The sequence below is a fragment of the Ochotona curzoniae genome, unplaced genomic scaffold, assembly GCF_017591425.1.
Source record: "Ochotona curzoniae isolate NIBS_2020 unplaced genomic scaffold, NIBS_Ocur_1.0 scaffold_3208, whole genome shotgun sequence".
Classification (NCBI taxonomy): Eukaryota; Metazoa; Chordata; class Mammalia; order Lagomorpha; family Ochotonidae; genus Ochotona; species Ochotona curzoniae.
This window is the reverse complement of record NW_024467106.1, coordinates 33,010,700-33,022,762: the sequence shown is the minus strand read 5'-3', so window position 1 is coordinate 33,022,762 and position 12,063 is coordinate 33,010,700. Positions and strand designations below refer to the sequence as shown.

The following is a 12,063-nucleotide window of genomic DNA, read 5'->3' as shown; positions in this document are numbered from 1 at the left end:
GCGTCCCGCCACCCTGCCCCGGCCTCCCGGACCCGCCTCTCGGCGCCGGCCGGCTCCTGCCCCGCCTCATCCGCTAAAGCCACCGCCCCAAGCCCCACCCAACGAGCCTGGGCCCCGCCCTGCACACAGGAAACCCCGCCCACCACATCACGGAGGCCCCGCCCCCGGAGGCTCCCTTCCCGCCTTCCCCAATCCTCTGGCCCTTCTCCCCCATCCCCCGGAAGGCCAAGCTGAAAACCCGGAAAAAGGTTCGGGAAACTCCAGTCAGTCACATCGCGCTTGCGCGTGGTGGTGTCGTGGGAGGGGGGGCCCGGAAGTCGGACCGGGAGTGATTCTGCTTCCGTTTCTGATTTCGCTCCAGTGTTTGGGTACTCTCCGCGGCCGCCCAAGATGAACCGATTCTTCGGGAAAGCGAAACCCAAGGCTCCGCCACCCAGCCTGACTGACTGCATTGGCACGGTGGGCACTTGACCCTGAAGGACTCGGCTCAGGGACTCTTGACATCCCGACCCCGCCCACCCCCGGTCCCTGGGCGCCTACCCCTCCTCCCCATTCTTGGGCCCATCACTCCCCAACCCTCCATCGCACCTTCCCTCCTTCATTCCTGTGACCCTTGTCCTTCCGATGCCACAAGCCAGGGACCCCTTGGCCCCATCACTAGCTCGCCTTACCCGTACCTGACCCATTGCCCCCTCCACACGCTGCACTCTGATCCTCTGCACTCCAGCCAGCCGTTTTGGCCCCCTATACCCTTCCCATCATGTTCAGCCTGACTCCGTGTTAGAACCCTCAGCTTGGTGTTTGCATCATAGTGATGCAAAATTAAGAACCCTGGTCCCTCCCCTCACTGTCCACTGCATGCTTGTTGAACCTCCACCCTGGTCTCCAATGCCAGTGAAAACCTCAGCTTAGAACCCTGATTCTCCAGTTATTATTCGGCCCCCAGTACATTTAAGGGAGATCTGGTATTAGAATCTAGAGAACCCCCTGTGTGTGCTGCTGTTTCCTGCCATTATCCTTCACCATTCTTTGTTTCTTCCTCCATACCCCTTTTCTCCAGCACCTTCCCATGTTAAGTGCAATCACTGTGACCACATTTGATATTTCTCTCCAAGGTGGACAGCCGGGCCGAATCCATTGACAAGAAGATTTCCCGACTGGATGCTGAGCTGGTGAAATACAAGGATCAGATCAAGAAGATGAGAGAGGGCCCTGCAAAGGTAAGGCGGGCAGCAACGGCTGCCTGAGGAGCAGAGTGTGCTACCTGAAGCACCGCAGAAAGAGGGCTGGGGTGGGAGGTGGTGAAGAATACAGAAGAAATGCTCATAGCTTGGTGAAAGAACAAGGCATCATTAGAGGAAGGCCAAGGTGTGGCCCGATAGGGAGATGATGCTGATCCTAGCTCCAGAAATATGTACACAGAATCAACATATACTGCTGAGAACGTGACAGAGCAGGGCCAGGTTGTGCCCAGGAGCAGTGACTCGTCAGGCCGGTCAGCTTAGGTGTGTGTGATAGATTGTTTAGGAATGGCATGCTGGGAAAGCATGCCAAATGAGGCACATGGGACCAGCATTCTTTCTTTTTATTTTTTTTCTGTTTTTATATTTTTATCAGAAAGGCACACCCCCAGATGGCCACAATGGCCAGAGCTGAGTCAATCCATAGCTAGAAACCAGATCTCCTATGCAGGCACAGGGTCCCAGGGCTCAGGGCTGTCCTCCACTACTTCCACAACAGGGAGCTGGATGGGAAGTGGAGCAACCAGGACACGAATGGGGACCCACATGGGTTCCTGGTGCTTCCAAGGGGAAGACTAGCTAATTGAACCACTACGCTAGGCTGGAAGCAATGTTGTAAAACACTGTCACCACCTACTAGCTGTGACCCTGATTAAGTAGGAGCAGAGTGTTGCATTTAACTGCATTGACTAAGCATATGGAACTAGTTTTTTTCCAGCTCTGTACTGTATCGACCATCTAATCAGGGTATCACTTAACTAATTTTCTCATCTGCAAAATGGGAAAAATACTTTATAGTGTAAGGATTAAAGTAATTTACATGGCATGAATTTATGGCATGCCTGGTACATAGAAACACTCAGTAAATGTTAGTTGCCATTGTCTGTGTCCTCCCTTACTGGAGAAAACATAAAATGATGTACAAAAAGGGAAAGCCTTTTCCCATTCACCTTAATGGATAGTGTGGAATGAACAACACAGAATGAAGCCCACCTAGACTCGAGGCGGAGCCCGACCCAGAGGGTAGTCAAGAGATAGCGTGAATCAGTTTGAAAGTAAGTTCTTAAAATCAGCAATGAGTTCCAGTGCAGAGAGAAGAAAGGTAAAGTTCTCCTTCTAGAGGGGTTGGAGACTATAAGACAAGATTGAGGCTTAGGGGAGTGAAGCTTAAAGCAGGAGAGCCAAGTGCAGAATCCCCGCTTAAGGCAGATATACAATGTCAGAACTCAAAATAGAGATCATACGTACTGGGAAAAGGAAAAGGAGTCCCGAACACTGAGAGTATGGGATGCACGGGCAGCTGGGAGCGAGAGCTTCAAGACGGGGCCTTCCAGGTGGCCCTGCAGAACCAGAGCCAGGTGTCTGCTTCCTTTGTAGGCATGTGAGTCAAGGAATATGGACGGTTTATCTTTGTATGTGTCTATTTTCTACTTGTTTGTAATTAAGTCTGTTTTCTTCCTCAGAATATGGTCAAGCAGAAAGCCTTGAGGGTGTTAAAGCAAAAACGGATGTAAGTCGCATGCATTTCTTTCCCTCTTGCAGGTTTAGCACCAGAGAAATGGTCTTCCATCCCTTCAGGTTTCTGTTGATTTATGTACAAATTTTCATTCACTTAATGCAGTTAGTAGGGTATCCCCCTTAAAAGTTCAGTTACATCTGTCTATACCTTCTATTTTTGAAGATGTCCCATATGTATCTTGTGTCCATTATAATAACTGCTTGCCACATGTGGCTGTTGAACACTTGAAATGTGACTACTGTGACTTAAGGCCTGAAGTCTTTTTCTTTTTTTTTAAGAATTATTTTTATTTGAAAGGCAGATTTACAGAGAGAAAGACCTTCCATCCGCTGGTACATTCTCCAGTTGGCCGCAACAGCTGGACCTGAACCGATCCAAAGCCAGGAGCTTTTTCTGGGTCCCCCACTTGGGTACAGTGTCCCAAGGACCATCCTCTGTTGCTTTCCCAGACCATAATCAGGAAGCTGGATGGGAAGTCGGGCAGCCAGGACACAAACTGGTGGCCATATGGGATGCTAGCACTTGAAGATGGAAGATTATCCTGTTGAACCATGGTGCTGGCCCCTGAAGTTTTAATTTAACTTAGTGAATTTAAGTAGGCATGAGTAGCTAGGGCCTACTGCTTGGAAAGGACCATATCTATAAGGTGTTTTTCCTCTCAGTATTTAGTTAGAGTATGCCATTTAAAAAAAATATATTTAATTAATTAATTATTTTATTGGAAAAGCAGATTCACAGAGAGGAGAGATAGAGGGAAAGATCTTCCAGATCACTCCCCAAGGGGCCAGAGCTGAGCCTATCCAAAGCCAGGAGTGTCTTCCAAGTCTCTCACATGGATGCAGGGTCTCAAGGCATTGGGCTGTCCTCTACTGCTTTCCCAGACCACACGCAGGGAGCTGGAATTGAAGTGCAATAGGCAGGACATAAGCCAGCACCCACTTGGGATCCCAGCAGTTGCAAGGCAAGGACTTTACCCCCAGGCTACTCCATTGGGGACCTTTTTTTTTTTAAATAAAGTTAGGAATTCTGTGTCCTTACCATTAGAATACATATTTATTTAACCATCCTTCATTTGTTTTGGTATCTGTGCTGCAGTGTTTATATAGAAACCAAAAGCAGTGGTTAAGATGCTACTTAGGATGCCACCTCCCAGTTAGGGGTGTCTTATTCAAATCCCAGCTTTGCTTCTAGTTCTAGCTTTCTGCTAATGTGCATGTGGTGTCTCAAGTACTTGGGTCCCAGTCAGTCTTGTGGGAGATTTAGATTGAGTTCTGACCTCCTGGCTTCAGGCTGTCCTACGCCTGGTTGTTGTGGGCATTTGGGGAGTAAACCAGGACATGCAAGGTGTCCTTCTGTTCATCTATCTCTCTGCATTTCTGAACTTTTCAATTATAAATGTTTTTTAAAAAGACAGTTTTTTTAAAATGTGAGTTTTCACCACTGTGAACTATACAGCTGATAAGATATAGCTAGTAGGGAAGCAGAAAGGTTGTTGCTATCTCTGTTCCTAATTTAAAATGACTTTTCATATCTGATGTTCTCTTCCTCCTTTGGATTTGATCAGATTGGGAAAAGAAATTCTAATGCCTAGAGTGGTGTGAGTGTAATAAAATTACTACCTTTTTAATTAGTGGCCAACAGGCTGCAGCTTCCAGCAAATGCCAAGACTGGGGACAGGCCATCTTAGAATGGGCTGTAGCAGCTGCTGGCACACACAAGACTCAGGGCTGGGAGCAGGCCTGGTAGTAGAACCTAGGGGATTCCCTTATGGGCCAGCTGTTTCCACTGGTGAGCATGAGAGCTAGGACTGGGGGTGGGCTGGTCCAGGCAGGGCTGCAGCACCCATCAGCTGGTACGTGGGCCGGATCTGGGGTGCAGGCCAGGCTGGGCTAGGCTGCTATACCCGTTGATGTGAGAGAGACAGCCAGAATGGGCACAGGCCAGCTGGTCTAGGTTGCAGCACCCACTGGCACTCACTGGGTGTGAGTCTCATCAGGCTGGACTGCAGTACCCATAGTAGGCAGTACCCCTTGGCTGGCATATATGTGGGCTGGGTCTGGAGGCAGATCTGAGCTTAGCTGCAGTACCCATGGGTGTGTATAAGATCCAAATGAAATACAGGACAGACTGGGCTAGGCTGCAGTACATGCCAACTCATGCAGAGACCAGGGCTGGAGCGGTCCTGGTAGGGTTTTTGAGGTTCTCCCCATCTAGGCTGTGACACCCGCTGGTGTACATGAAGACTGAACCCGTGGCAAGCTGGGTTGGGCTAGGCTGCAGCATCCATCAGTTCATGTGAGAGATGGGGCTGGAAGGTGGGGGTGACCAGGAAACTGCATGGGGGTTTGTGTGTTGCTGGTGCAGGTGACAGACCAGGCCTGACCTTGTACTGTCTGTCTGTCTGTCTTTTTCTCTAAGGCTGCCTTTCAAAATAAATGTTAAATGCAAAAACCAACCTGGAATTCCATCCAGTTCTCCCATGTGGTTGGCAGGGTCTCCAGTACTTGGGCCATCTTCCACTGCTTCCCAGGCACATTAGCAGGGACTGGATTGAAGTGGGGAAGCCGGGGTTCAAACCACTGCTCCTTTGGCATGCTGGTATTGAGGTGGCAGTCTTAACAGGCTGTACCATAATGCCAGTCCTAATTTGCTGTATACAAAAAATATTTCTGAAGAAATTCTCCTTGATTGCCAGGGATATTTTCTTCTTGAAAATTTCTTTTTGTCTCACATTTGCCATTCTCAACTCATGCTAAACAAGGTATGAGCAGCAGCGGGACAACCTTGCCCAGCAGTCATTTAACATGGAGCAGGCCAATTACACCATCCAGTCACTGAAGGACACCAAGACCACGGTACGCCAAAAGCACCTTTGTCCATTATTTTATTTTTATATTCTTGGGATTTCTCCCCTGTGATTTGCAACCAACGTGGCTTCTTAAGACACTATGTTTTCTTTTAGGTTGATGCTATGAAACTGGGAGTAAAGGAAATGAAGAAGGCATACAAGCAAGTGAAAATCGACCAGATTGAGGTGAGATGTCTGCCAGGTTCTGCAAGAACTTGTACCAGTTTCTGAAAGAATGTGAACGAACTTGAGTGATGGAAGCAGCAAAGAAGAAGGACTGAACTTCAGACCTGGCATCTGTTGGTGGTATAAATAGAAATATCTACGTGGTATGTCTGGTGCAGAACAAGCACTTAGCAGTTACTTACAACTCAATGCTTTTTGTTCAGTTTCCTCAGAAGGCAGTGACATTGCTGCCTGTATTAAATGAGGATATATGGGTCCGGTTATTAACACAATACCTGGCATCAAGTTGGTTCCATTTTCCATTAGTTACCTTTTTAGATTTTTAAAAATTTATATATTATTTATTTCAAATGCAGAATTACAGAGAGGGAGGGAAACAGAGAGGTATCATCTAATAACTGCTGATTCCTTCTCCAAATGGCCACAATGGCCAGAGCTGGGTCAAGCTGAAATCAGGAGCCCAGAGCTTCTTCCAGGTCTCTCTCTTGGTTGGCCTCTGGTCCAGCTTCCTCCCAGTGCGTACTCTGGGAAGGCTGCAGAGGATGGTTCAAGTACTTAAGTCCCTGCCACCCCTGTAGGAGACCTGGATGAAATTCTGGTCATTAGATTTTGTCTAGCTCAGCCTTGACTATCAAATGCCATTTGGAGAGTGAACCAATGGGTGGAATAGTCTCTCTCTCTGTCTTTCAAATAAAATTAATATACTTTTTTAAGTAGTCACTAACCTTTTAAAAAAATAGGTGCTGGTATTGTGGCATAGCAGGTAAAAGCTACAGCCTGCATTGCTGGCATCTCATATGTGCACCAGTTTGACTTCTTGCTCCTCTAATTCTAATCCTGTTTCCTGCTAACGTCACTTGGAAAAACAACTGGAAATGGCCCAAGTGCTTGGGCCTCTGCCATGCATGTGAGAGACCCAGATGAAGCTCTTGGCTCCTGGCTTTGGCCTGGCTCAGCACTAACCACTGCTACCTCTCAGGGAATAACCTAACAGATAGAGAACCTCTATATATGTAACTCTGACATTCAAATAAATAAATAATTCTTTTTTTTTAATAATCTTATTTGATTAGGGTACAAAGGGTCAAGGGCTACAGGGTGAAAGTGGGTAATATCATTGTTTCCACACTAATATAATCATTTTTCCCTGTATCTGGGGTTAGGGGAGTAGCAAAGGGAAAAACCGCACCCAACTTCCCACCCATCCCCTAAATAAATAATTCTTAAAAAAAAAAAACAAACATGCAAAGTGGTCACTAGCAAAGGATTTAGATAAGGCACTTGAACTAACAAAATGAGAACTGATTGTAATTTTGACATTTTACTAACTTTTAAAAAAATCACTCATTGCTAAGATTGAAAGGAAAAACGTAAGGGAAGGGAATACTTAGAAAAAAAAAATTTGTGACACATATTTCTATAGGATTTACAAGACCAGCTAGAGGATATGATGGAAGATGCTAATGAAATCCAAGAAGCACTGAGTCGTAGTTATGGCACCCCAGAATTAGATGAAGATGACCTTGAAGCTGGTAAGTTATGAGAAAAACAATGTAAATCTTTAGAGCATGAAAGGAGCAAGTAGCTAAGACCTGGGTGATGGCAGCAGAAGTAGAGGTAATTGATTGAAGAGATGTTAGGAGATTGAGTGATAAGACCTAGTGGTTATCTGAGTACAGAGGAAAGGGAGGCACTGAGGAGGACAGTTGCTGATTTCTGGCATGAATAAGTGGTGGAATCACTCCGTATTTAGTTTTTGTTGCATGATTCCCCATTACTGCTTTTTTCTTCAAAGTCTGTACTTGCTTAAAGCCTTTTATTATCTTTTATTTTTTAATTTTCCATCTTGAATGTCCCCTGATGTCTCTGCCTTCTAGTGCCATTTTTCCAGGCTGCTTCCAATTTGCCTTATTACAGGTTTTTTTAGAGCTTAATTTCTTGTAATGATCATGTAATATGCAACAATTTCATTCCTTCTTTCAAATCCATAAATAGAATTGTTTGCATTTGTTGTCAGGATTTTCTTTCTTGAATTGGCCAATTAAAGTCTTCTTATGAAGACTGGAGTCTTGTAAATTTGTGCGGAAATGATTATTTGTTTTACATGAATTTTTGCTTTTGTTTTTTTTATAGATTTTTCTACATAAATCTCCTTAAAATTTCTTAGTCACTTTGTATCTTTTTTTTTTTTTTAAATACATTTATTTCATTTTATGACACAGTTTCATAGGCTCTGGGATTCTTTCAACCCTTCCCCAAGCCCTCCCCTCCATATTGAATTCCTCCATATTGTTACAGTAGTACAGACTGTAACTAGTCATGATTCCTTCATTGCGGCCACGGACCATAGTCACCTTGTATCTTGAGACAAGTGATGAAAAAATCCTTTCTCTTTGAATTTAAGTTTTCATTTTATGATAAATAATTGACTTGGTTAACATTGAAACACATCAACCTGACAATTGCACTGCTTACATTTTCATTTGAAATGCTGTTTTCCATCTCAGAGTTGGATGCCCTGGGTGATGAGCTCCTGGCTGATGAAGATAGTTCTTACTTGGATGAAGCAGCGTCTGCACCTGCAATTCCAGAAGGTGTTCCCACTGACACGAAAAACAAGGTGAACATTTTTCCTGTTTGTATTTCTAAGAAAAATGGTCAAAGTTGTATGCCTGATCACCAGCCTGCAAATCTAAATGGTAGTCATTAAGTTAGGACAAAGACAATCCTGGTGATTATTTTGAGAACCCTTGAAAGGCCAGTTTTCCTGTACTGGATGATAACAGGCTACTTTAATTGTGTCACTGGGACTTGGGAATGTGTTTTACAATGGCAATTTGTTTAATACATATCATAATCCCCATTGTGAGCTAGCACTGGGTATCATTTGCCGGTTTTAGACATTTTCTGGGGAAAACATCAACCGTGAGCTTCCCATGAGGTGAAGTATTAAAGAAAGTCCTGCTTTCCAGACGTACTGGTGTTAATTTTTGAATGGGTTTTTTTAAACATGGGATTAATAATCTAATAGAAATCTTAATGGAGAAGGATTCTAATTGCACAAGATCAGGACATCCATCTGGCACTAACTGTGATAGAAAAACTGCTGTGAGTTTTTCTGTTCTTTGCATCTGTGATGTGCAGGTAACTGCAAATATTTCACAGTAGTTGTCTAGGGCAAATTAAATAGTGTTATCTAAAGAACTCTATAAACTTAAAGCTTTTTCCTGGGGCTTGTACTGTGGCATAGTTGGCAAGCCACCTCTTGTGGTGCCAGCATCCCATATGGGGATCCATTCATGCCCTGGATGCTTCACTTTCAATTCTTCCTGTTAATGGCCTGGGAAAAAAGCCCCATAGAACCCCTACTACTCATGTTGGAGACCTGGATGAAACTCCTAACTCCTGGCTCCTGGCTTCAGCCTGGCCTAGCCCTATCTGTTTCAGCCAGTTGGGGGGTGAGCCAGCAGACAGAGAAGATCTGTCTCTCCTTCTCTCTGATTCTCTCAAATGAGTAAGTAAACCTTAAAACAAACAAACAAAAAACCTTGAAGCCATCCCCAACTCTACATAATTGTTATTGTAAACAGATTATTTTATTGCTTATAAAATCTCATTGACTGCATCTTAGTTCCACCTTAGTATACTCTCATTTTTTTTTCTGTAATTACTGCATATTTATAGTCTGGTGTTTACTTTCCCACTCTGAATCCTAAATCTATGCAATGTAGTTGGCAAACTGTGTGGGAGCCAGCCTTAGTTGTGCCTTATTCACATAGTTATGCCTTTATTTACCATTTGACTTTGAGCCAGTCCAAAACTTACATCTTTTCTCTGAACATCATCAATTTTTCCCACTCATAAAATGTAGAGAGCAAAGGTCAGAGAGCAGGTGATTTCTCAGGGCCCTTATAGCTGATTTCTTAGACTGTGCAGTATCTCCATTGGTATCATGCCTTCTCTCTCGAGCCTGAGCAGTTGTACCCTCTCAGTCCAACCTCTCTGAAGTTCCAGGTGCACACATTGTCTCTGTGTCCCCAAAGTAATTTAGATTAACACTACCACAGTTACCGCTTTCAAGTCCCTAGTAGCAAGTTCCTGGATCATCTATGTTAATTCCACTTTTATAAGGTCACAGATTTCTGAGTTAAATGTGCTATGTGGTTTTTGTTTTTTATTTTTAAGATTTATTTATTTGAAAGGCAGAATTGGAAAGGGAGACAGAGATTTTCCATCTGCTAGTTCACTTCCCCAAAGGCTGCATGAAATCAAACCTGGAACTAGGAGCTTCATCCTGGTCTCTCTCATAGGTGCAGGGGCCCAAGCACTTGGGCCATCTTCTGCTGGTTTTCTCAGGCCATTAGCAGCAGGGTGGATCAGAAGTGGAGCAACAGGGACACAGAGTGGTGTCCATATGGGATGCTGACATTGCACACAGGAGTTTATCTGCTACACCTAACAGGCCCTGATTTCTTAATAGTGGTACCAGTGCCTATGATTTTGTAAAAAGGCATAATCTGGAAGTGACTGGGGGCACTGTTCCTTCAAGGATTTGGGAGGCTTCTAAAGGAACTGGATCTACAGGATCCATCTTAGGAATCAGGGCAATTGTGAATCTGGAGGGATGGACTAACAGCACCTCTGCCTTTTTCTTTTGCCCTTCAAGCTTCCTTCACCCTTTCCTGTGTTCACTCATATATGCTGTTTCCCTCCCTTTACCCAAGAAAGGATCACACCCTTTTCTGTTTTCTGATTCTTTTCCTGATTCACTTACCCTCGTCTTCTGAGTAGGATGGGGGCTTTTACTGATGAAATACTTGGAAATGAATTTCAACTAAACTGGTGTAATGATTTTTCATTAAGTGGAAAATAGTGGTACTAAACATTACCTCCTTTTCGCAGGATGGAGTACTGGTGGATGAATTTGGATTGCCACAGATCCCTGCTTCATAGACTTCAATGACTCAATTCCATCACGTAAAATCAGCGAATATTCTGGGACTGGAAAATATTCCTCTTTCCAAATTTACCATAACAAATTTGGGTTTTTTCCCTTTCTTTTAAAGAAAAGCTAATCACACTGCTCTTTTGTTTTCCGTTAAGAGACTCATTGCTTGGGGAATGCTTTCTTTGTACTAAAATTTGATTTTTTTTTTCTCTTATGAAAGATTAACTTACTTAGAAGTGTCTTTGACTTTGTATGACACGTTTTCATTCATTAATAGCAATTTAAAATAAAACCTAGGAAATGAGAATATTTAAATTCCATGACAGTGGAACTCTGCAGTCTCAAAATGAGCTGATAAATTTCTGAAGCAAAGATGAAATTATTGAGACTGTTCATATTAAAATTCAAAACCATTTTCTATTGTGGCATTATAGGGTGGTTAAAGTGATGGCCTTTTTTGATAGATTTTGTTGTGTCTTGTGAGCAAATCACTGTGTGCAGTATTGGAATGGAATTATCACTACTGTATCATAAGTGGGTATATTGATTCTGTGGTTCCCTCAGTATTGTAGTCTGACTTGTAACCAATAATGAATATTTCTTGATATTTAATGTATAGGACATTTATTTATACTCAATAAATATTTTTCAAAAGGATATAACTTTATTAATATCACTTTTTAGCCTAAATACTTCATCTCAAAATCAGATTTAATATAAATTTAATGTTAATTCAGAATCCAATTTGAGTCCACAGCATTGTACTATAGAAGAAAGAGTAAGGCGGGGCTGGCACAATAACCTAGTAGCTAAATCCTTGCCTTGCATGTGCTGAGATACCATATGGTTCGTATCCTGGGTGCGCCACCTCCCTTCTGGCTCCCTGCTTATAGCCTGGGAAAGCAGCAGAGGATGGCCCAAAGCCTTGGGATACTGTACCCCTGTGAGAGATCCGGAAGATGCTCCTGGTTCCAGGCATCGGAACGGCTCAGCTCCTGTTATTGTGGCCACTTGGAGAGTGAACCAGCAGCCAGATCTTTCTTTCTGTCTCCTTCTCTCTGTAAATCAGGCTTTCCAATCAAAAGTTAAAAAAAGAAACAGCAAGGAACAATCGGGGCTTGGCCCTGGGTGCTACCATCTTCTAACTGCTGAGTAGTCTACTACACTTCTCTAAATGCCTGCTTCCCTGCTAACAAAACCATGCTTATTGTACATAGCTTTTGTGAGAAACAATTGAGGTAATCATCATAACTACTTTTGTTTACTGCAATGTGCTCTTCTCATATGAGAAATTATTAACCATAAAAAAAGCAAGGGCTTC

At 43.7% G+C, this 12,063-nt stretch overlaps 1 protein-coding gene across 2 annotated transcripts; it reads left to right on the top strand.

Moving 5' to 3' along the window:
* The first annotated feature begins 174 nt into the window (after nt 1-174).
* Nucleotides 175-11,399, top strand: CHMP5 (charged multivesicular body protein 5). Of its 2 annotated transcripts, XM_040962751.1 has the most exons (9): nt 175-248; nt 362-459; nt 1,116-1,220; nt 2,705-2,751; nt 5,522-5,615; nt 5,723-5,794; nt 7,218-7,326; nt 8,302-8,414; nt 10,697-11,399. In XM_040962751.1, exons 2-9 carry the CDS (start codon nt 391-393, stop codon nt 10,745-10,747), a joined length of 660 nt encoding a protein of 219 aa, XP_040818685.1. In that variant the 5' UTR covers nt 175-248; nt 362-390; the 3' UTR covers nt 10,748-11,399. The 2 variants fall into 2 exon arrangements, with proteins under 2 accessions (XP_040818685.1, XP_040818686.1); XM_040962752.1 differs by lacking the exons at nt 175-248; nt 8,302-8,414 and having other exon boundaries at nt 278-459.
* The last annotated feature ends 664 nt before the right edge of the window (nt 11,400-12,063 follow it).

Excerpts from the sequence above, each read along its gene's own strand:
- CHMP5 (XM_040962751.1), top strand. The coding sequence starts at position 391 with ATGAACCGATTCTTCGGGAAAGCGAAACCCAAGGCTCCGCCACCCAGC. Across the intron at positions 460-1,115 it reads TGACTGACTGCATTGGCACG|GTGGACAGCCGGGCCGAATC; the intron begins GTGGGCACTTGA and ends TTTCTCTCCAAG. Across the intron at positions 7,327-8,301 it reads TGAAGATGACCTTGAAGCTG|AGTTGGATGCCCTGGGTGAT; the intron begins GTAAGTTATGAG and ends TTTCCATCTCAG.